Source organism: Neofelis nebulosa, chromosome 10 (assembly GCF_028018385.1).
Source record: "Neofelis nebulosa isolate mNeoNeb1 chromosome 10, mNeoNeb1.pri, whole genome shotgun sequence".
In the NCBI taxonomy this organism is placed as follows: domain Eukaryota; kingdom Metazoa; phylum Chordata; class Mammalia; order Carnivora; family Felidae; genus Neofelis; species Neofelis nebulosa.
The window spans coordinates 63,803,578-63,829,647 of NC_080791.1; the positions used below are offsets into that span (position 1 = coordinate 63,803,578).

At 37.5% G+C, this 26,070-nt stretch overlaps 1 protein-coding gene across 1 annotated transcript; it reads right to left on the minus strand.

Annotated features, from left to right (window-relative positions):
• Window positions 1-15,480: 15,480 nt before the first annotated feature.
• LOC131487410 (olfactory receptor 6B9-like) lies at window positions 15,481-16,425 on the minus strand. Its single transcript, XM_058688089.1, has one exon. It carries the CDS (start codon window positions 16,423-16,425, stop codon window positions 15,481-15,483), a length of 945 nt encoding a protein of 314 aa, XP_058544072.1.
• Between the last annotated feature and the right edge of the window lie 9,645 nt (window positions 16,426-26,070).

The following is a 26,070-nucleotide window of genomic DNA, read 5'->3' on the forward strand; positions in this document are numbered from 1 at the left end:
TTTGTGTTTCATGTGAATAGTTATTGAGAATAATCTGAGGAAGATGTTTTAGAAGGAGGAATATGCATTTCTAGAGATCCAAGAAGAAAATAAACTGGGATCCCAAGCAAAGGAGGGCAGGAGACAAGGCAAAGGGCACATAGAACAGGCAGCTGATGGCTTCTTCACGCTAAACCTTAGATTAAAACCTCTTTGCTTGTTTAATCTTTCCATGCCTCCTTTAACTATCAAAGTTTTAAGACCTTGAGGGCCATTGTGGGTCTGGGGGGAAGTACAAAGAGGCTGTTGAGACTTGTCAGCAGAACAAGAAATGACCTTGTGTCTCAGATCTGATCCAGGCCTGCTTATCAATTAAGAGACTGAGGACACATATCTGATGTGACAGCATGTGTCTTTGCCTGTAATATTCCCTCTGCATATGTCTCGCTTTGAAAACAGCAAGTGTGTGGTAGCAGCAGATGAAGGCTTTGTCCAATATTTGGAACTTTTCTTAGTTCTCTGTTAAATACTTTTTTTTATTAGAGTTAACACCACCAAACGTAAGTAGAATTTTGGTGTCATCTACATAGCATTCATGTGGATGTATTTTCTTGACTAAAATTCATGAGCAAGAATAACAATAATTTTTTAATGTGTGGATTTATTTTAACACACAGTTATATAATATATCAGTTTATCCATTCAATTAATATTTATCAAAAATAAATTTAGGTGAAATAATTATGAAATTCAATCAGAAAATAGTTATTACTATATTTATGTGGTTATTTTCACCATTCATCTAATGTGGAGCTTACATGGTATTTTTCCCTTTAGGCTTATAAGGAACCCTGCTCTGTCAATTCATAAAGTTTATTGGTTTGGTTAATTTGCTTATCAATAACTGAAACACTGGAACTCTGGGATAATTCCAGATATCTTAGAAAGTAGAAGCTTTCATGCCATTGAAGTTTCATGCCAGAAACCTTTGAAGTATTCTAAACTTTAATTCCTTTGCCCCCAAATACCCTAGTCAATCAAATGAGTAAGGTCATCTCTATTTTAAAAATTCAAGGATGCTGTCAGTAGGGTGATAAGGACATCTGTGAATACATAGGAGCAAGATCAACTCTTTGCAGAAAACAGAGACTAACAATAAGTTGTGTGCCTGTTATGTGCTAAAGACTTCACATATGTGTTGTCTAATTTAATGCTTCCAATAACTCTATTAAATGCTATCATATTTCCAATTGTCAAACAAAAAAGAATATAGAGCAGTTTTTCCAGGGTGATTATATCTGTCAGTGTTCTGTTATAGGTTACAGAATTCACCTTAGCTAGTTGAAGTAGAAAGAGAATTTGGTTCTTTTTTTTTTTTTTTTTTTTTTTTTTCAACGTTTTTTATTTATTTTTGGGACAGAGAGAGACAGAGCATGAACGGGGGAGGGGCAGAGAGAGAGGGAAACACAGAATCGGAAACAGGCTCCAGGCTCCGAGCCATCAGCCCAGAGCCTGACGCGGGGCTCGAACTCACGGACCGCGAGATCGTGACCTGGCTGAAGTCGGACGCTTAACCGACTGCGCCATCCAGGCGCCCCGAGAATTTGGTTCTTTAAAATCATTGTGAAAGTTGGCATAGGGGACATTAGGCGAGCCCCAGGAACAATGTTCAGCCTCCAGGATCCCCTCCTCTCAGTCACAATAGAGAAAGTTGCTGCTGTTGCTGCTGCTTCCTTTGCAGGGCTGATGAACCAGAATCTACTGGCTCCCAAACTTTGGCCATACTTTATATCAGATAAATGAATGTCCCATACTCTGCCTCCCTCTCTACGTTACTAATGTGTGAATCAAAGTCTCATATGAACACAAGACAGGAACCTAAACATGAATGAAAACCTGAAAACTTTAGTTTTAAGTTCCAGCCTCAGCATGTTAGAAAGTATTGAAATGGATATGAAGAACTAATCTATGATATTTACCTAGTCTAAAAATCAAACAATTTGAAAGAATAGGGTATTTAAAAATTGGAACTATGGCAAAAGATTTAGAAGGTATGGGCACTGTGACTATCAACTGAGAGTATGGCATACATTCAGAGAGGGATTTACTCATCAAATATCTATTGACTGTTGAATAGATAATAAATAAATATTTAGTAATTGTGAATATACAGAAATATCTATGGTGTAAGAAACTTACTATCTAGTATGAGAAATAATATGTATATTTGAATTATTATCAGTATAAGACAGAGGCTAGAAGAATGCTATACCAAGATATTGTCACACCAAATAGGAGTTAAGTACAGGAAGAGATCGTTTCTTTCTAATAGTGTGGGGATAAATAAGCAAAAGCTTGATGTTAGAAAAAAATAAGGAAAGCTTCATGGAAGACTTGGGACTCCTTCCCAAGTCTTAAAGATATTGTGAGCAATACTGTTTATCTTGTATTTTGTTAAGTGTATTTTGTTAATTTAAAACAGTATGTGTCAAACACTGTGCCAGATATGCTCACATATAACCATTACAATTTTTTTGAGCATAGATTACACACAATGTTACGTTAGTTTCAGGTATACAACATAGTGATTCCAGAAGTTCATAGGTTATGCTATGCTCACAAGTATAACTAACATCTGTCACTATACAACACTATTACGTTATCCTTGACTGTGTTCTGAATACCGTGCCTTTTATTCCCATGACTTACTCATTCCGTAACTGGAAGCCTATATCTACCACACTCCTTCATCTGTTTTGCCCCTACACCCCTCCCCTCTAGCAAGTGTCAGTTGGTTCTCTGTATTTACAGGTATGATTCTGCTTTTTGTTTGTTTCTTTCTTTATTTGTTTTGTTATTTAGATTCCACATATGAGTAAAATCATATGGTATTTGTCTTTCTTTGACTGACTTATATCACTTAGCATAATACCCATCCATGTTGTTATAATTTGTATGATCTCATTCTTTTTTATAAAGCTGAGTAATATTCCATTGTGTGTGTGTGTGTGTGTATATATATATATATGTGTGTATATATATATATATATACACACATATATATATATATGTACCACATCTTCTTTATTCATCTATTGATGGGCATTTTGGTTTCTTCCATATGGCTATAGTGAGTAATACTACAATAAACATAGGGGTGCATATATATTTTTGAATTAGCATTTTTGTTTTCTTTGGGAAATGCCCAGTAGTGGAATTATTGGATCATGTGGTGTTGTTGTTTTTTTTTATTAAGGAACTTCCATAGTATTTTCCACAGTGGCTATATCAATTTTACATGGTTCCTTTTTCTCCACAACCTCACCAAATATTTGTTCACTTATATTAATCAGTAGCTTGGCTAATTATTTAATCCTCACCTCCTAGCTATAGTCCTACTATTCTACGAAGGTGAGAATCACCTGGGTGCTTGTTAAAAAGTCAGATTCCCGGTTCTACCCTAAACCTAAGGAGTCCTGCTGTTCAGAGGAAGAGACCCCAAAACTGTATTACTAACAACTGCCTCAGGGAACCCTTATCACTAACACTTGTTATTTCTTGTCTTTTTCTCTCTCTCTCTTTTTTTAAGTTTGTTTTTGTTTACTTATTTATTTATAGAGAATGAGCAGGGAAGGGGCAAAGAGAGTAGCCTGATGTGGGGCTTGAACTTGCACACCGTGAGATCATGATCTGAGCTGAAACCAAGAGTCAGATGTTTAACCAACTGAGCCACCCAAGCACCCTTCTTGTCTTTTTTATTTTAGCCATTTAGACAAGTGTAAGGTGATATCTCATTGTGGTTTTGATTTGCGTTTCCAAATGATGAGTGATGTTGAGCATCTCTTTATGTATTTGTTGGCCATCTGTAAGTCTTCTTTGGAAAAATATCTATTCACGTTCTCTGTCCTTTTTAAAAACAAATTATTTGTTGTATGGTGTTGTGTTGTATAAGTACATCTTGGAGTCTGGTTTTGTGATGCCTCCAGTTTTGGTTTTCTTTTTTAACATTATATTGACTATACAGGGTCTTTTATGGTTCCATACAAATTTTAGAATTGTTTGTTCTGTCTCTATGAAAAACACTGGTGTTATTATTTTTTAAGTTTATTTATTTATTTTGAGAGAGAGTGCAAGAGGGGGAGGGGAAGAGAAAGAGGAAGAATCTCAAGCAGCCTCCATCTCGATCTCATAAACTATGAGATCATGACCTGAGCAGTAATCAAGAGACTGTCACTTAACCGACTGAGCCACCCAGGCACCCCAATGCTGGTGTTATTTTGATAGGGATTTCATTGAATTGTAGATCGCTTTGGGTAGTATAGACATTTTAACAATATTCATTCTTCCAATCCATGAGCATGAAATATTTTTCCATTTCTTTGTGTCTTCTTCAATTTCTTTCATAAGGGTTCTATACTTTTTAGAGCACAGATCTTTTACCTCTTTGGTTGGGTTTATTCCTAAGTACCTTATGGTTTGTGGTGATTATAAATGGGATTGATTCTTTTGTTTCCCTTTCTTCTGCTTCATTATTGGTGTATTGAAATGCAACCAATTTCTGTACATTGGTTTTATGTCCTTCAACTTTGCTGAATTCATATATTAGTTCTAGCAATTTTTTGGTGGAGTCTTTCGGGTTTTCTATGTAGACTATCATTTTGTCTGCAAAGATGAAAGTGAAAGTTTGACTTCTTCCTTGACAATTTGGATGCCTTTTATTTGTTTTTGTTATCTGACTGCTGAGGCTAAGATTTCCAATACTATGATGAACAACAATAGAGTGGACATCTCTGTTGTGTTCCTGATCTCAGGGGAAATGCTCTCAGTTTTTCCCCATCGAGGATGATATTAGCTGTGGGTCTTTCATATATGGCTTTTATGATGTTGAGGTATGTTCCTTCTATCCTGACTTTCTTGAGGGTTTTTATTAAGAAAGGTTACTATATTTTGTCAAATGCTATTTCTGCATCTACTGAAAGGATCATATGGTTCTTATCCTTTTTTTAATTATTATTAATATGGTGTATCGCATTAAGGTTTGCAGATATTGAACCATGGCTACAGTCCAGGAATAAATCCCACTTGATCATGATGAAGCATTCTTTTAATGTTGTTGAATTGATTTGCTGGTAGTACCTTGTTGATAATTTTTACATTCAGGTTCATCAGGGATATTGGCTTGTAATTCTGTTCTTTAGTGGGGTCTTTGTCTGTTTTTGGAATTAAGGTAATTCTGGCTTCATAGAATGAGTCCAGAAGCTTTCCTTTCATTTCTGTGTTTAGGTATAGCTATTAACTCTGCTTTAAATGTCTGGTAGAATTCCCCTTGGAAGCCATCTGGCCCAGGACTCTTATTTGTTGAGAGATTTTCGATAACTGATTTAATTTCTTCACTGTTTATGGGTCTGTTCAAATTTTCTACTTCTCCCCATTCGAGTTTTGTAGTTTATGTTTCTAGGAATCTATCTATTTCCTCCAGGTTGCCCAATTTGCTGGCATATAATTAGTCATAATATCCTCTTATATTAGTTTGTATTTCTGTGGTGTTGGTTGTGACCTCTCCTCTTTAGATTATGATTTTATTTATTTGAGTCCTTTGTCTTTTGTTTGTTTGTTTGTTTGTTTGATAACTCTGGCTAGGGGTTTATCACTTTTGGTGATTCTTTCAGAGAACCAGCTCCTAGTTTCATTGATCTTTTCTACTGTTTGTTTGTTTGTTTTCTGTATCATTTATTTCTGCTCTGATCTTTATTATTTCCTTTCTTCTGCTGGTTTTAGACTCTATTTACTGTCCTTTCTCTAGCTTTCTTGGGTGTAAGGTTTGGTTGTACATTTGAGACTTTCTTGCTTTTTGAGGAAGGCCTGTATTGCTCTATATTTCCCTCTTATGACCATCTTTGCTGCATTCCAGTGGTTTTGGACTGTTGTGTTTTCATTTTCATTTGCTTCCATGAATTTTGATTTTTTTTTTCAACGTTTTTTATTTATTTTTGGGACAGAGAGAAACAGAGCATGAACGGGGGAGGGGCAGAGAGAGAGGGAGACACAGAATTGGAAACAGGCTCCAGGCTCTGAGCCATCAGCCCAGAGCCTGACGCGGGGCTCGAACTCACGGACCGCAAGATCGCGACCTGGCTGAAGTCGGACGCTTAACCGACTGCGCCACCCAGGCGCCCCTGCTTCCATGCATTTTGTAAATTTCTTCTTTAATTTGCTGGTTAACCCAATCATTCTTTAATAGGATGTTCTTTAACCTCCATGTATTTGTGGTCTATCCGAATGTTATCTTGTGGTTGAATTCAAGTTTCATAGCATTATGGTCTGAAAATATGCAGGGTATGATCTCAATCTTTTTGTATTTGTTGAGGCCTGAATTGTGACCCAGTATGTGATGTATTCTGAAGAATATTCCATTTGCACTTGAGAAGAATGTGTACTCCGCTGCTTTAGGATGAAATGCTCTGAATATATCTGTTAAGTCCATCTGGTCCAGTGTGTCATTTATCATTGATCTTCTGCTTAGATGATCTGTCCATTGTTGTAAGTGGAGTGTTAAAGTCCTCTGCTATTATTGTACTATTATCAATGAGTTTCTTTAAGTGTTATTAATTGATTTTTATATTTGGGTGCTTTCAATTTGAGGACATAAATGTTTATAATTATTAGATCTTGTTGGATAGACCCCTTTTTTATGATATTGTGTCCTTCTTCATCTCTTATTACACTCCTTGGTTTAAAATCTAGTTTGTCTAGGGGCACCTGGGTGGCTCTGTCATTTGAGTGTCTGATTCTTGATTTTGGCTCATATCATGATCCCAGGGTTGTGGGATTGAGCCCCACATCAGGCTCTGTGTTGAGCATGGAGCCTGCTTAAGATACTCTCTTTCTCTCTCTCTTTCTCTTTCTCTCTGTCTCTCCCTCCTCCACCTCTCTCCTCTGCTTGTTCTCTGTCTAAAATAAAATAAAATAAAATAAAATAAAATAAAATAAAATCTAGTTTGTCTATTATGGCTTCTCTGGCTTTCTTTTGATGTCCATTAGGATGATAACTGCTTCTCCACCCCCTCACTTTCCATCTGGATGTGTCTTTGGGTCTAAAATGAGTCTTTTGTAAATAGCATATCTACGGCTCTTGTTTTTTTTAATCCTTTGTGATTCCCTGTGTCTTTTGATTGGAGCATTTAGTCCATTTACATTCAGAGTATTTATTGATAGGTATGCACTTGGTGCCATTGTAATCCCTATAAAATTGTTGTTCCTATAGATTGTCTGTGTTCCTTTCTAGTCTTTGTTGTTTTTGGTCTTTAATATTTCTTGCAGAGCTGGTTTAGTGTTAATGAACTCCTTTAGTTTTTGCTTATCTTGGAAACTCTTTATCTCTCCTTCTATACTGAATGATAGCCTTGCTGGATAGAGTATTCTTAGCTGCATGTTTTTCCCATTTAGCATGTTGAATACATCCTGCCACTCCCTTCTGGCCTGCCAAGTTTCACAGGACAGGTCTGCTGCTAACCTTATGTGTCTACCCTTATAGTTTAAAGACCTTTTGTCCCTACCTGCTTTCAGAATTCTCTCTTTATCTTTGTATTTTGCAAGTTTCGCTGTGATACATGAAAGGTCACTTGGCATTGACCTGTTTTTGTTGATTTTGAGGAGAATTTTCTGTGCCTCTTCAACTTCAATGCCTATTTTCTTCCCCAGATTAGGGAAGTTCTCAGGGATAATTTGTTCAAATAAACCTTATGCCCCTTTCCTCCACTCTTCTTCTGGGACTCCTATGATACAGATATTATTGTGCTTTATGGAGTCACTGAATTCCCTAGGTCTACCTTTGTGATCTAATAGTTTTATTTCCGTCTTCTTTTCAGCTTCATTATTTTCCATAATTTCATCTTCTATTTCGCCTATTCTTTCCTCTGCTTCTTGTGTCTTTGTTGTGATTACATTCAGTCAGTTTTGCATCTAAGTTATAGACTTTTATTTCGGCCTAACTAGTTTTTGGGTGTTTTATCTCTGCAGCAAGGGTTTCTCTGGTGTGTTCTGTGCTTTTTTCAAGCCCAGCTAGTAGTCTTATAATTTGTGTTCTAAATTCTTGTTCAGATATATTGTTTTTATGTGTTTTGAGCAAATCCCTGATTGTGATTTCTTCTTGATCTTTCTTTTGGGGAGCATTCCTCCATTTTGCTGTCATTTTGTCTAGGTTTCTGTCTTTTGAGTGTTATGAAAGTTTATTATGTTTCCTGCTCCTGAAGGTAATCTATATTAAGAAGAGGTCATACACCACCCAGGACCTGGTGCTTTAGGAAATGTTTCTGATATATACTGTGTGCACTCTGCTCTTACATTTTGGCTATTCTTTCCATGGGTCAGTCCTCTGCAGAGTTCCTCCTTGCTTGCAGTGGAGAGTGTTTGGACCTTTAGCTAGGTGTGCTTTGATTTGTTTGTTAAAATATGCCTGATTTTTAAAAAAACCCTGATGCCCCCCAAAAAAAAGCAAAAAGGAAAAGGAAAAGGAACAACAACAACACAAACAAGCAGGAAAACAAAAACCTGTAAGCCTGATTCAAAAGAAAGAAAGAAGCCTGATCCAAAAAATGAGAAAAGGAAATTAAAAAATCAACAAATGAACAAAAAACTATAAGACTGATTAAAAAGAAGAAGGCTGGCCCTATTTCCAACAGAACTGAAGCTGACACATCAGAACATCTATGATCAGTAGACATGGTGCATGCGGGGGGCCTGTGTTGATCCTCTGAGGGAGAGGCCTGTTGTGCTGGTTCACAGTCAGACCTGCCTTAGTAAAGATGCACCTGCAGGGTGCAGGAGGCCAGGGTTTGGTGTAAACAGCTTCAGCTTCCACTGGGGGCACTGTGTTGCTCACTGACTCTGCTGGGGGAGGGGAAGTGGAGATGGTGTCACCCTGCTCTCTTGTTCCCAGGGAGGGTTGCTAGTGCCTGCTGCTGTTCAGGAAGCCCTCACAGAAAAGCAAACAATCTCCCCTCCTGTGTCTCAGGCTTCCATCAAACCCCTGCACTCACTCTGTGTCTGGGCAGTTGGCACACCTGGCACCACAGCTCCTGTGTTTTATCTCTAGCATGCAGCTGGGATTAAAAGCTGTAAATCTTAAAGGACCTGTCAAGGCACTGACCCATCCCTTCCTCTAGAGAAGAGCCATGCAGCACTGCACCTGGCTCCATTCTGTCCTAGAAAAGCAAGTGCATGGTCACACAGGTGCCTGGAGTTTATGGTAAGGCAGAGTGAAAAGCTGCAGCCAGGTTATTTGCCCAGCTCTGTCCTCCATTGGTGACTTAATGGTGCCCACCAGGTCTTTGGTCCTTGGAAAGGCAATATACCCTCTTCCAATGGTACTTCAAGAAGGGGAATATTCTTTACCAGTGCAACCCAGGGGATACCGACACCATTTTATCCACTGTCCACTCCTGGGCCTCCACCCTCCATTTTCTCCCCAGAAGCACCACCACCCACCTGGCTTGATTCTAGCAAATGGCACAGACCTCTAAAACCTCAGAATTTATCCTCCTCTGGTTACAAAAACTTGCGATAGTCAGCTTCTCTCGACTCACCCAGTCAATGGTTTTGGGGAAGGTGTGTGTTTCTTGCACAAACCTTATATGCTGCTCTCTTCCCACCTCTCTCCTTTTCTCTTCATCTTCTCCCCTTGAAAAGTGCTCCCTCCCCTCCATGCCACTGTGGCTTTTCTCTCCCTGATTCACTTCTCTTCATCGTGTATCTGGTATAGTCTCTCCTGCTAATTGTGAAGATTGTTCTCTAATTCTCAAATGGATTTCCTAGGAGTTCAAAATGATTTGATGTTGATCTACCTGTGTTTGAGGGGCAAGACAAGCCCAGGGTCTTCCTACTACTCCACCATCTTGACACTTCCCCTGGTAATTCTTTGTTTTTAATTTTTTGAGAAACTTCTGTACTGTTTTCCACAGTGGCTATACCAATTTACTTTCCCACCAAGGGTGCCTGAAGTTTCCTTTTTCTCCACATCCTCACCTACACTTGTTATTTCTTGCCTTTTTCATTTTAGCCATTCAGACAGGTATAAAGTAGAATATCATCATGGTTTTGATTTGCATTTATTATCAAATAAATTAGTGATGTTGAGCATCTTTTCAGGTGTCTGTGGCCATCTGTATGTCTTCTTTGGAAAAATGTCTATTCTGGTCTTCTGCCATTTTTTAATCAAATTATTTGGGGTTTTGCTTTGGTGTTGAGTTGTATAAGTTCTTTATATATTTTGGACATTAGCCTCTTATTGGATATATAATTTGCAAATATCTTTTCCCATTCAGCACGTTGCCTTTTTGTTTTATTGATGGTTTCCTTCATTGTGCAAACACTTTTTATTTTGGTATAGCCCCAATAGTTTAATTTTGCTTGTTTCCCTTGTCTGAAGAGATAGATACAGAAAAATGTTTCTATGGCCGATGCCAAAGAAATTACCGCCTAATGTTTTCTTTTATGAGTGTTATGGTTTCAATCCTCACATTTAGGTATTTAATCCATTTTGAGTTTATTTCTGTGTATGTTGTAAGAAAGTGGTTCAGTTTCATTCTTTTGCATGTAGATGTCCAGTTTTACCAATACCATTTGTTCAAGAGACTGTCTTTTCCCAGTTATGTATTCCTGCCTCCTTTGTCATAGATTAATTGACTATGTAAGTGTGTGTTTATTTCTGGGCCCTCTATTCTGTTCTGTTGATCAGTGTGTCTATTTTTGTGCCAGTACCATACTGTTTTTATTACTACAGCTTTGTAGTCTGTTTTGAAATCTGGTATGGTGGTAACTCCAGCTTTGTTTTTCTTTCTCAAGATTGCTTTGGCCATTTGGGGTCTTTGTGGTTCCATACAAATGTTAGAATTATTTGCTCTAGTTTTATGGAACATGCTGTTGGTATTTTGTTAAGGATTTCACTGAATCTGTAGATTGCTTTGGGTAGTATGGACATTTTAACAATATTAATTCTTCCAATTCATGAGCATGGAATATCTTTCCATTTGTTTGTGTCATCTTCAATTTCTTTGCTCAGTGTTTTATAGTTTTCAGAGTACAGGTCTTTCACCTCCATGGTTAAGTTTATTGCTAGATATTTATTCTTTCTGGTGCAATTGTAAATGGAATTGTTTTCTTAATTTCTTTTTCTGCTACTTTATTATTCATGTACAAAAATTATACTAATATCTGGATTTTAATTTTGTGTCCTGAAACTTTATTGAATTTATTTATTATTATAGTAGGTTTTTGTGGAGTCTTTAGGATTTTCTATGCATAATATGTGATCTGCAAATAGTGATGGATTAACTTCTTATTTATGCATATAAATGCCTCTTACTTCTTTCTTGGCTGATTGCTGTGGCTATGACTTGCAGTATTATGTTCAATAAAAGTGGTGAGAGTGGATATCCTTGTCTTGTTTCTGATTTTAGAGGAAAAGCTCTCAGTTTTTCACCATTGGGTATGATGTTAGCTGTGGGTTTTTCATATATGGCTTTTAATATGTTGAGTTATGTTCTCACTAAACCTACTTTGTTGAGAGTTTTTATCATAAATGGATGTTGAATTTTGTCAAATGCTTTTTCTGCATCTTTTGAGATTGTCATATGATTTTTATCCTTCATCGCATATATTCATTTTTATATAATCTTCATGCCAACTTTTAAAGGTAGATGTTATGACCCATATTTCACAGATGAGGAAACAGAAGCTCAAAGAAATCCAAATTCTAATAACTTAACTAAAACTAGAAGCCAACAACTGGAAATGTCAGAGGCTTAAGCTAAATATTTGCCTCTCAATTATTTTCCCAGGTACCCAATTGCCAGTGAGACTGTTTTAAAAGCCCGATTATGTTATTTATTAGTAAACCTGAGTGAATGAGTTAGAAGCACCTAGAAAAACATATTGGGGAAATTCTTTTACAGACCCTAAAATATGGTTTAACTTAGTCTGAGAAGAAAAGAAGTGCAACCTAAGAAGGAAAGAGTAAGGGATTAGTTCTGTGCGGTAAGTAAACCAACTTAAGCTACTTTTGACAGGAACTAAGTGCTTCCTAATGGAGTATACAGTCTTACAATAAATGGCAGAAGAACTGGGAACAATATACTCAACATCTGAGTTTAAATTTGCTGAATGTGTTAGCTCAGATGTCTCAATCAGTTCAGTTTGGCAGTGGTATCATGTGAATGGAAGAAAAGTAGAAGGTATTTATGGAGAAATATGTGAAAAATTAAGTGTGGAACAAATGGTTTTGTTCCACAAAACAGGGGCAGTGCATGAGGGAGCGAGAGAATTCCAAGCAGGCTTCACACTGACAGTGTAGAGCTTGAGGTGGGGCTTGAACCCATGAACCATGAGATCATGACCTGAGCCGAAGCCAGGAGTCAGATGCCTAACATACTGAGCCACCCAGGCACCCCAATGGTTTAATTCAAGTTCTGTCATATATCATACTTAAGTAGAAAGCAATGTTTGCTTATGCGATACTATTGATTTAAAATCTAAACACATACGAGTTTTTAGACTGGTATGTTTATTCCAAGCATTCCTAATGAGATTTATTTCAACTTGATTAATATTTATCAAGTGCCATATCAGTCAGAATTCCAGCAAGAAACAGAAAGAGATATCTGCTGAAATTTTTGAGTAGAATTAAATGCCATGACTATTCACTGAGGTTAGGCAAGGTGATGACAACCAACAAAGAATGTTGAGTCACATAAGGATTAGCAGTGCAGAAACCCAGTGGTGGCTGCAGCCTTGAAGAGGTGCCCTTGTTGCAGGACCTGTAGTTATTACCAGTCACCCACCCAGGGAATCATCTCTTGCCTGGCATCCTTCAGTTTCCTACTGGTGTCTCATATCGGCCCAACCAAATTGGAAATTGGAGGCCAACAGAGCCAGAATTATACAGTTCATGGAATCAATTCCTCCCACCCCCTGAGAGTTGGGGGGTACACAGAGGGTTAAAGGGGTGCAAAGACTAGATGACTTGGGAGAGAGGATAGAGAATAACCAGCACAGTTGCCTACAGTGTCAGGGACTGTGGCTGGCATTGTAGACTCAAGGATGAAAAAGGTTGGTTTCTGCCCTAGAGGAATTCACAATCTAGTGAGGAATCAAATGCAAACGGACATTTATCAATAATAATGAACAGGTGCTGCAGTTGAGGACTTGTCCCTGCTTCACTCTCTCAGTGACTACCATTGACCTGATGGAAGTGATTCGCGCTGAAGATCTAGTACTTGCAGAAACTGAAAATGCCTGTATAGAACTTATTATATGCCTATATCTGGATAGTAAGAAAATCCAACAATTGGTAAGATTTGGGTAGGTAAACATGAATCTATTTCCTCATGTGGCCTTTTTCTTCCTCATGTCACTTGGTGCTAATCATCTTTCAGGTCTTTGAGTGTGCTGTTACTTCTCTTGTCCCTTGGCCTTTCCTATCTCTGCAACACTTGACCTTCACTACTGCCCACCATTTTTCATTTGTCTAATTCCTTCAAGTGTTAGCCTAAATGTTACTTCTGTTGAAAAATTTTCTCTGTACTTGCATCACCACACTTATAACACTGAAGATAATCATGCCTTTATCTTACCCACTTGTCTCTGAGCTGTTTGAAAGAAGAATCTATGTCTATTTTTGTTGTTGTTGTTGTTGCTGTTGACCAGTATATCCTCATAGGTCGTCATAGTCCAAACAATAGGGGCACAAAAAATAATGAATGAATGAAGTTAAGCAATATAAGACTTATTATATTGTAAGTATTGAGTACTTTAAGGTGACTAATGTGATCAAAATGGATGTTTCATCTTGAGGATCAGTAAAAAATAAAACTGAGTTGGTGTAGGTGGGGAAAAGATCAGATATTATTGAGGTTCATGAGTGCTAGAATGATTCTAAAATAACAATAATAAATAGGAAGAGTAGGTCCTATTTAATTCATATTGAGAATTCTTAAGTAGTAAAGTAACATTATAAGAGCAATATACATATAAGAAAAACTAACATTCAACAATCAGAAGACCAATTTTGATCCCTACTTAAAATAGGTTAAGATACAGAGAGGCAAGGTAGCCCTTTCTGATTTTTTTTTTCATATTTTAGTTTCAGTTTTTTCTCAATTTCAGTCTCAATTCTGTTGAAGTCTCCCTGGTACATTTCTTTTTCTAATCAACAGATCCCTCAATGGTATCTAACAATCTCATGTGTCTTAGAAAAATGTGTATGCACTTTTAAGCTTATTTATGTGTAGGTCATATTTTATATTGATGTATTGAGGCTTTCAGCACTAACATACATTGATGTAATGATATTCCATTTGTTTGCTGATAATAGTCATATTACAGTGTGGAAGGCCACAAGAATTCAAGAGCCAGAAGACAGTTTCTCAAGAGACACATATCAACTGCAAAAGTTGTAGTAATACAAATCATTTCATCTGTCATAAAACTATTGATCCCATCCCTATAATGAGAAATGAGCTGTTACAGTCCTAGAAGGAGGCTAAAATTGGAAAAAAATTGTGAAATGATAAAAATATTATTAATGTGCAATAACAAATAGCATGATCACCACCAATACCACCACCACCACTACCACACTATTATCACTTATCATCACATCTACCTATATCTTACTGATTGGAATTGTATTGCTTGTTCCTTCCAGGCATCAGTGTGTGTTAACTAATGTGCCCCTAGAGCTACTATCACAGACTCTTAGATATAGAGAGAATCTAATATAGTAGATTGTGGAACTAGACTCCATTATCAAATAATGGTTTCTATATTTATTAAATATGCAAGATTGGGGGCACGTGTCAGTTGAGTGTCTGTCATTGTCAGTCATTGGTGGCTCAGTCAGTTGAGTGTCTGACTCTTAATCTCAGTTCAGGTCATGATCTCATACTTTGAGAGATCAAGCCCTGCATCGGGCTCTGTGTTGACAGTGCAGAACCTGCTTGGGATTCTCTCTCTCTCTCTCTCTCTCTCTCTCTCTCTCAGCCTGTCCCCTGCTCATTTTCCCTCTCTCTCTCTCTCAAAATAAATAGACTTAAAAAAAAAGTATGCAATGTTGAACAACTTATTTAACCTCTCCGTGTGTGTTTCAGTGTCCTGATCCATAAGATCACGCAAGTAATCATACTTAACTCATAGAGCTCTTTTAGGAATAAAATGGTTTATTATATGTAAAGTGATAATAACACCAACTTATATGTCAAATAGTTATTACTCTGTCATTTCAAAGTAATTATAAAATATATATACAGTATGTATTAAAATGAATTCAAGATTAAAGCAATATATAATGTGTCCTGTTCCTAGTTTTAATTTTTTTCCTCTCATCCCATGCTGTGATTTCTTTCAGAATGTAGATCTATAGAATAACACTAATGAGCAGAATCATGAAAAGTGTCATAGGAATGATATCCTTGCTGAAACACTGTCTCCTCCTCAAGGCAGCAGGGCTTAGCTAAGCAGGAGGCACTGCCCAACCCCCATGGTCTTTTTGACAGCATTTTTTACTTCCTGGTTTCTAAGGTAGTAGATGAAGGGATTTAGCATGGGTGTGAGGACTGCGTACACAGCTGAGATTAGTTTGTTGGAATTAAATGATGCAATAGCTCTGGGCCGAACATACATAAAAATCATGGCTGTATAATAAATTATGACCACAGTGAGGTGGGATGCACAGGTGGAGAAGGCTTTCTTCCTTCCCTGGGTGGAGGGTATCCGCAGAATGGTGGAGACAATGTATACATAGGAAAGGACAGTGGTGATGAGTGGGAAGACAAGAATGACAATAGCCAAAGCAAAGTCCACTAGCTCAGCTGTGGACATGTCTTTGCAAGCCAGCTTAGGGATTGGCGAGATATCACAGAAAAAGTGGTTCATGACATTAGAACCACAAAAGGCAACATGTGAAATGAAATAAACTTTGATGACAGAGACCATGAAACCACTTACATAGGAGAACGCCACCAGCTGTACACAATAACCTGTGGTCATAATGACTGGGTATTGGAGAGGGTGGCAAATGGCCACATAGCGGTCATAGGCCATGGTTGCCAGAAGCACACACTCTGTGCAGGCGAGCGAGATAAAGAAGTAGAGCTGGGTCATGCAACCTGTGAAGGAGATGCGCCGTTTCTGCAAAAGGAATCCATCCAGCATCTTGGGGACTGTGACAGAGACATACCAGACCTCCAGAAAGGACAAGCTACTCAGGAAATAGTACATGGGCTTATGGAGGGAGCCAGTGATCCAAACAGTGAGCATGATGATAAGATTCTCTATTATCACCAGCAAGTAGACCACAAGGAAGAGGAAGAAGAGCAGGACTTGTAGCCATGGGGCAGTGGGAAAGCCCACCAAGATGAATTCACTGACCAGAGTGATGTTTTTCCCCAGCATGACTAAAAGTACTGAGGAGTATTGGAGTCTTGTAACAATACTACAAATAATGGAGATGCTTATGCTATCAGACAAGAGACCAACATGTTAGTAAATCAGACTTTCCTCCAAATGACTCATAAAATAACTTCTTTTAAAACAAAGTCACTTTTAAATGTGCAAGCACACATTTCCATTAAGGCTTTTTGTTGTTTTTTATGAAAGTCTCCCAGAATCAAAATGCACTCCCATCCCTCTCACCTGATTAAATATTTGAATGTCACTATTCATGTCATTCCCAGGTCCTTTGTCAATGAATATAGATGGTCTCTCCTTTGTTCATTCCAGATCTCTGTTTAATTAGGAAGTCATTTCACAAAGATTTCTTTCCTGCCTAAAGGAAATGTGAAGTATAAGATCATGTCAGAAACAGTTTCAAAGTTTAGTATTTGGGTGAGCCATTGGTCTTTGATCAGCACACTTTCTTCAGAATTTATTTGTGGAAATAGAAAATAGTTCTTGGAAAGTTCTTTAATGACTCTCCAGTTGCTTTCAGATAAAAATGGAAATGTTTTCAATGTCATATATAGGAGGCACTTCATATATTGATCCCTATATATTTCTCTAGCCTCATCTCTTGTGACCCTGTAAATGGTTTCCATGATCCAGACATATTTAAGTAGTTTTTGCTCCCGAAACACATTACAATCAGTCTCATACTTTGCTTACACTTTTCCCTCTTACTATTGTGCCCATCCCCTAATCTTTATCAGCTGATTCAAGATTTAAGATTCCATTTAGGAGACATCTCACCAAAACTCAGTCAAGTGCCTCAAAAGCATTTGCCCCCAGTGCACAACCCCCTCACGCATTGAGTTTTCTCTACATTACACTGCAGTTTTCCAAAATCCAGGGAGATGTTGGTAAAAGGGGGTAAATTTCCACTTATGAGATGAGTAAGTTCTGGGGATCTGATGTACATCAAGGTAACTATAGTTAACAATACAGTTTCATATACTTAAAAGTTACTGAGAGTAAATCTTAAGTGTTTCATATAATTGAAAGTTACTGAGAGTAAATACCACAAAAATGTGGTAATTATGTGATGCGATGAAGATTTTGCCTAACCTTATTGCAATAATCATTTTACAACATATATGAGTATCAAATCCTCACATTCTACACCCTAAACTTACATGGTATATGTCCATTACATCTCAATAAAATTTGGGAAAAAAGACTCTGGCCTTCATGACTGTGAGCCCAATGCCTAGGACAGTGACTGGAAAACACATGAATATTAAATGAATATAGATTAAGAAGTGAATTAATGAATCCCTTGGAGCTTTGGGATCCACAGGAAGTAGATCAGGGGCAGAGGAATGTGAATTCAGGGTATGTTGCTGGCAGAAGGCATCTATCTATCTATCTATCAGGATACACATCTTTTGGACATACCCTCGGCTTATATACCCAGGGTACTGTCACAGCAAACATACCCATTCGGTCTGAAAACCAGGGATATGACCCTGGTCTCAGGTAACTTGGTAGATTGGGTCTGTAAATATCAGCCATTGTTTCAGGTTCTCCTAGAGGAGTAAGGAGAAGGGAGGCAAGAGGGCATGTGAATAAAATGTAAGGACAGGCAGATCTTACAAAGCTGGAAGGAAGAATATTGTGAGGTAGCCCAACTATTTTAATCTGTGGTCACAGAATATCTTTTGAAAACACATAAATGAATGTGTCTTTCTATTAAATACCGCACTCATCCATAAAGACTGAGGTCAGATCCTGCCTTTTGAACATTGTTTACTCCTTCTGACAAACAAATTTGTCCTCCATACCCTTCTCTTGACACATAGAGAGTGGGAGGCTGATCAGGGACTCATTGGCCTAGAGATCTTCTGGCCATGGCTCAGGGCAAGGGGCAAAGAACGAGGCACTGAAATACATATTATGGACACCACTGCCTCCTTTTCATAGCAACACACATGAGCAGAGCTCAGTACTGCTTGCTGGGTGGAAAAGGATTGTACCTTACCTCCAGGCCTCCAACCAACACTATCACCCCAAAGTAGTTCATTAGAAAGTGGTTTCTAGGGGCGCCTGGGTGGCGCAGTCGGTTAAGCGTCCGACTTCAGCCAGGTCACGATCTCGCGGTCCGTGAGTTTGAGCCCCGCATCAGGCTCTGGGCTGATGGCTCGGAGCCTGGAGCCTGTTTCCGATTCTGTGTCTCCCTCTCTCTCTGCCCCTCCCCCGTTCATGCTCTCTCTCTCTGTCCCAAAAATAAAAAATAAAAAAAAAAAAAAAAAAAACAACGTTGAAAAAGAAAAAAAAAATAGAAAGTGGTTTCTAGCCTAGTTTTTTAATGCCTTTGACATAATTCTTTTCCTCGAGAAAAGCAACTAGTTCTGGGAACAGAAAATAGTGAGATTTCCCATGTTCTAGTCTCAGCAGGAAGAATATAGAGACTTTCCTTCAGGATATGTATAACATTCCACATTCCCACCATCAGTCACAGAATTTCCCACACATTTACCTTTGCATAATAGTTAAGAGCATTGACTTCAGAGTCAGAACAAGCTACTAGGCGTGTCATCATGAGCAGAATATTCAACAATTATGGACTTAAAGATCCATTGCTATAAAGTAGAATAATGTTAATCATGCCTACCGTACTGGTTTGCTGTGAAAATAAATGTGATAATGCACAGAAAGCACTTAACATAGGACTTGGCCCGTGGTTTTTCTAAGTGTTAGCTGTTATTATATTATGTCACACTAGACTCATACCTGCTACTCACAGGTGTTCATATAAACATATAGATTTCCATTCTCTCTCTTTTGCTCATCTTTTTTTCTGTTGTACTCTGGGGGAATGAGGGAAGCCAAATTTCCCGAACAGGGCTATAGTATCTTAGAAGAGCTCTGAGTTACAGATCACTCATGCTTTCTCTCTTATCCTCTCCTTAGCATATTACTCTCATATATTCAAGTATGCCCCTGTTACATCATAATCCCCTCTACTTTGTCTGCCATGGATGTTCCTCTCAGCGGGTTCTATTTTGTATCATGGAGAAATGAAGAATTCTTTCTTACTATTTTCCTTGTTTTTTAGAACTGAAAGCACTAAGTTCTGGGGTCTCTATGGTATCTAAGGAAAGAAGTCCTTTCATTGTACTATAGAACTTTTTTCCAGTATTTTATGTGCTTATTTTCAAGACACAAGACAGACACTGGCAGACTTCTTCTGGAATAAGAAATATATCTTTTGGGCCTGGTCCAGTACCCGAAAGATCCCACAGCTGCCCACATTTCCCCAACCTTGGGTAAAGAGGTATTCAATCTTCATTTTCCCATTCATTCTCCACAATACCCATTTCCCAATAATGGTGCTTGCAGCCACTCTTCCCAGGTTCCTCCTCATCTTCCTTGGAGCTTTCTTGGATCAAGATTGGATCAACCAATAACACTTTGAATTTTCAACCACTTACCATATTCCACCTGCCTTCCCTTCAAGAGTGGAAAGTTCTGCAGATGTATGCACTAATTATGGAAAAATATACTGGTTTGCATATTTTTGTACTTCCTAGAGGTCCACATCTGGTCTCTGCTTAAACTGCATGATAGGTATTGCAGCACTAAGACAAGACTGGAGCTGAGGCAGGTGAATATATTTAACACTCACCTGCCTCTTGCCCATGTCTTCTTCCCAGGAGGCTCACTGACAGTCTCTTCTGGCTCTAAGGAAACTCTGTATGTGCTGCTAAGACTACGTCCAGGGAACCTTGATAGAAAAGCCAAATCTCCAATTACCTACTAGTTCCTGTTTATACCTGGACCAAGTTTATTTATACCTGTGGGTAGAATGTGGCTTTTTTTCTCTTACTACTATATGCAAGGTAATGCAACACTAAGTTATTCAAAAGCCAGGATAAGAAACTTAAGTAGGTTAATAAGGTAACCAATGCATTCATTTGCTCATTGGTTACAGAAATTGCAACTTGCGTTTATTGAGCTCTTATTATATGCAGGGTGCTGTGCTATACATACTTTGGAATAAAAATATATAAGTCATGGTGTCTGCCCTTCAGGAACTTGTAGTATTCCAAGTAAAATAATAATATACACTATAATGAGCATAGGATGTGACATGTACCAAAAGAGAGGCAGAAAGCACCCTAGGAACTCCAATGAGGGAGTAATGCTTTCTTTTTTTAAAATATATTTTTATAATGTTTATTTATTTTTGAGAGAGAGAGAGAACACGAGCAGGAGAGGAACAAAGAGAGAAGGGGACAGAGGATCCAAAGTGGGCTCTGGCTGATAGCAGTGAGTTTGATATGGGGCTCGAACCCATGAACCACAAGATCATGATCTGAGTCAAAGTTTGACACTCAACCAGCTGAACCACCCAGGTGCCCCAGAGATTAATGCTTTCTAATTTAGGGATTTAAGAAAAGGTTCATCAAGAGGTGTCTTTCCAAACTCATACAGAAAGATAGTGTGGAAGTACTGTAATGGGAAATAATTTTGGCTCAGCAGTCAGAGAAGATCTGATTCCTAATCTAGGATTCTACTGGTTTTAAGACCTTTTACCTTCTAAAATTGCCTTATTCCTTAGTTTATTCACTCATATAATGGGATAACAATAATTCATTTGTTAACATCATATCATTAATGTTAGTTTCAAAAATAATATGTATGTGAAAGCAATTCTAAAACAGCTTTGTCATAACTATACAAATGTAAATATTGCCTGTGTTGGAATGTGAGCCACAGCCATGATTTGATCAGAAGAAATGAGGTGAGAGGGCTTTCGAGAGACCAGCACAGGAAAGAATATAGTGAGAAGCGAGATGGTGGAATAATGAGGTCTCTGCAGTGAGGAGAGGTCACAGCCACCACCTTGGTCTCTAGGAAGCACTCAGTCATTTGATGAACATTTGTGAAGCAGGCACTGTGTGCTAAGAGCAGTGTGAAATGACACCTGCTGTCTGTCAGGTTATTCACAGCCAAGTTAGCCCACAGTCTCTGCTATTAATTGTGTGTCAGTAGCCCTGAAATTAAGAATCAAGGGCTGAAGGTTTTGTTAGAATGAAGGCCCAGGAAATATACTTGTATCTCTTTGAGTAACCAAAGGTAGATGAAGGGAATGATGCAGGGGCCTAAAAATATGAAAAATCCTGGAGAAACTTTAGATCCTACAAAGGATCTAAAGGTCTATATGTGACTAATTAGAATCTGATGGAGAAGGATGGACCTAGCTCTTTTCCCACTCTCCCATATTCTTTGTCTAAAGGCATATGGTGAGTTGGCACTAATTCTGGGAAGGCTGGGACCACTGGGTCCTCATGAAATGAGACTATGGAATATCAAAATCAGGGAGGGTAATTATCCCCTGAGGAAAATGGAAACACCTATGCTATAAGCCTTCTCTTCTCTGCAGTGCATGAAACTGTCCGCTCATGCTTGCCTGCACGACGTGATGCTATGTGAAAGAGCTGGCACGGTTTTGTTAGAGTTGTTAAATGTGAAGCAAAAAATATTTGTCAAAAATACTTTAGCTCTCTCTTATAAATTAGCAAAATAAAACAGCATCAAGGTATGAATTTTATGAGAATTAAAAATCCAGGAAAATTTGAAAAAGAGGTTTTCAACATAGCACATAAAAGCCAAATATTTGCTGTATGTATCACCATAAGCAAACAGGGTTGGCTTACTACTATTATTATGAAGTCACTGAAATCAGAATTACGAAATAATTTGGTATAAAAAATAATAATTTATTTTATTTTTTAAATAACTTAATTTTGGGTTTAATATTATTTTAGAGAAAAGTTTCAAAGATAGTAAAAAGAGTTCTCATATTTCCCTCCCCTACTTTGTTTCCCCTAATATCATCACCTTACATTTCACTGTACACTTTTAAAAGTAAGAAGCTAAAACTACTACATTGTTGTTAACTAAACTCCAGGTTTTATTCAGAATTTACCAGTTTTTCCTTATCCATTTAATGTCACAGGATCCAATCTAAAATATCACACTCCACTTAAGTATTCTGTTTCTTAAGTCCCCTCTATCTGATAGTTTCTCAGTCTTATACTTCCTAACTATAAGGGCTGTTTAAGCAAAATAGGGTTTCCAGTACTATAGAAGAACTGTTATCTCTCAAATGCTCTTTTCCAAAAGGTTTTTAGATATTTTCTGACTCTGTTCAATGTGAAATGTTAGCAAATTATAAAAGAATTGGATTATAAAGTTCAAGCAAAAAAAATACAATCTAACATTCATTTTCACAAGATTGTAATGGGTAAGATATTAAAATAAAAACCAAAAGAAAAAAAAAAGGAAAACAAAACATACTGTGAAGAAACTTGAAAGGGAGACTAAGTGGAGTTTATCAAAGTTGATGGGAACAAGTAGGTATTTTTGAGCATGGAACCCTCTATGTTGATCCTCTCTTGTTCTATAGATGTGAGTTACCTCTGGCCACTCTGAGTATCTCTCCTGCCTGAAAGATCCAGTCTGGATCCAGTACTCCTAGAAGGAGACTGGAGACTCCCCAGACACTGCCCTGCAAAAGGGAATTTAAAAAAGTCACAGTATCTATGCAATATTTTTATTTTTATTTTTTCCTGATTTTATTTTTTTTTAGTTTTTATTTTTTTATTTTTTAATATATGAAATTTACTGTCAAATTGGTTTCCATACAACACCCAGTGCTCATCCCAAAAGGTGCCCTCCTCAATACCCATCACCCACCCTGCCCTCCCTCCCACCCCCCATCAGCCCTCAGTTTGTTCTCAGTTTTTAACAGTCTCTTATGCTTTGGCTCTCTCCCACTCTAACCTCTTTTTTTTTTTTTTTCCTTCCCCTCCCCCATGGGTTTCTGTTACGTTTCTCAGGATCCACATAAGAGTGAAACCATATGGTATCTGTCTTTCTCTGTATGGCTTATTTCACTTAGCATCACACTCTCCAGTTCCATCCACGTTGCTACAAAAGGCCATATTTCATTTTTTCTCATTGCCACATAGTATTCCATTGTGTATATAAACCACAATTTCTTTATCCATTCATCAGTTGATGGACATTTAGGCTCTTTCCATAATTTGGCTATTGTTGAGAGTGCTTCTATGCAATATTTTTAAAGAATGGCAGCCTATAAAGATGGTTTGAAACAAACAGGATCAAATGTAACAGGAATAAAATAAAATTCTCTATCTAGGTTGGGGGCAAAATTAATTAATCAATGGAGGATGAGGAATACTTCATCTGACAGTTAATAGTTCACTTGAAAAATCTTAGGTTTTGTGCCATCAAATTCAGTATGAGCCATGAGAATCACATGACTTTGAAAATGCAGTCCAAGTCAAAAGAGAAGTTTGGATCTTGCCATAGTTCACATGGACTCAAGCATCTTTTCATTCATTGTTAGTGAAAGATGAATATATGCAGGAAATGTGCTAGACACTTTTCCTATACCTGAAGTATCTGGTTTTAAATTTTGAATTCAGAATTAGAGGAAATTTTTAAAACTTGAGAAAATAATGCATTTTACTGTAAAAAGCTTGGAAAATAAAGAAAAGCACAATGAAGGAAATCAACATCATGTTTTTACTTCCTATTAACTGGAGTTAACCTATAAGGAGGTTCATATAATAGCTACAACAGTGATGTCCAGAGACTGACACTCCAGTCTCAGATTTGTAAACCCATTTCAGAAATTTATTCTTGGAGACAGTTAAGAGATAGGATTTTGATGAATTTTCATCTAGTCATTATAAATGTAAGTTATAATAGATTGTAATAACACAATAAAATATAAAAACAAATTATAATAATAAAATACTTATAAGGTTATGTAACTTTTGGCACAAAAAGATACATATACTAGAATTTTTAATAGGTAGCAACTAGCAAATAATGCTTGATTTCCTTGCTAGTAGCCTTTCAGACTTTATTAAACAGCAGAAAACTATGGAAAGACAGGCTGCAACACCAGAAGTTTCCCACATCTGGAGAGAAGCTTCATGTAGGCTGTTGTCTTCAGTGTTCTGATTCTTAGGTCATTGTAAGTTTCTAAACACCATGCTGAGATACCCTGTATCCATCTGTCTTCCCAGATGAATAAAGTTGTGTATTTTATTGGGTAAGAAATGCTTGTTTAAATCAATATGTTGGTAACAATTCCTTTGGCACAGAAGGCAATTTATAAGAGTAATGGCTAAATTGCATGGTTATAGCTAACATCTCAGTTAATTTCCTTCTAGCCTAATTTAAACAAACAATAAGACTGGTAACTTTTCTTTTTTTGAGATGGTCAGATTTTAGATGCATTTTTGCAGGTAGAACCAGGGTCTGCTTCAGGGTATAACATCTGTGCTATCTCACAGTATTCTTTGCTCAGAAAAGCCTATACTTGGTTTCATGTTGAGCAGTCATGATCTTTTTTAAAATTAATTTTTAAAATTTGAGTACAGCAGGCACACAATGGTACATTAGTTTCAGATGTACACAGTAATTCAACTTCTCTATATGTTATGCTACACTTACCACAAGTGTAGCTACCATTTGTCTCACTACATCACTATTACAATATCATTGACTATATTCCCTATCCTGTGCTTTTTATTCCTGTGACTTATTCAGTCCATAATTGAAAGCCTGTATCTTCCACTCCTCTTCACCCATTTTGCCCATCCCATACCTTCCTCCCTTCTGGCAACCGTCAGTTTGTTCTGTGTGTTAATGGGTCTGATCTTGCTTTTTGTTTGTTTATTCATTTGTTTTTTTAGATTCCACATATGAGTGAAATCATATGGTATTAGCTTTACTTATTCTGACTTATTTCACTTAGAGTAATGAATGCCCTCGAGGTCCATCCATATTGTTGCAAATGACACATCTTATCCTTTCTTAAGGCTGAGTAATATTTCAGTGTGTGTGTGTGTGTGTGTGTGTGTGTAAATCTATATCACATTTTCCTTTTCCATTTGTAAGCCTAATACTTTTGATGCTGTTACATAACCTAATATTTTGATTTATTATACTGAGAATATTTCTCTGTCATTAGCTCTATGTAGATCATGGTATTTTAAGATCTACATAGTATTCCACTTAATGTATGAGTATAAGCTTATAGTAAATTAGTAAAACAGATTTATTAAATAAGTGCACTTAGTCACTAGCTTGGTGTGTGCACTGACCTAGGTAAATCAGGAAATGGATATAGAAATACCTGGAGTCCACTAGGTGACATGTTGCTAACACAAAACTTCTCAGTTTCCTATCTGCTTGCCTTGTAATTCATACTAAAATAATCACCTGGACCTCTGCTACCTCATAAGCTATCGTCAGTGGTTTGCAGCTAGAAGAGATTAACCAGAAGTCTCCTAATTCTATTCCATAATGAAGTCTGTGCTTCCTTGAATGGCTTCCTCCTTCTGCTTTCCTTTTCTACACCTTCAGCCACAGAACTAAGACAAAGAGCAAACCCAGGCAAGGCCATTTAGAGAGATATTAGTTCTGCATTTGTTTGCTTATTTAAATATTGAAGTGCAGTCAGTCTTCTGCTCAGAGCCAATCCTTCTCATCCCATCAGGATGCATGATTCATGAACCTGTTCTATGTAAATTACAATAGAGTAGATAACATGGAACA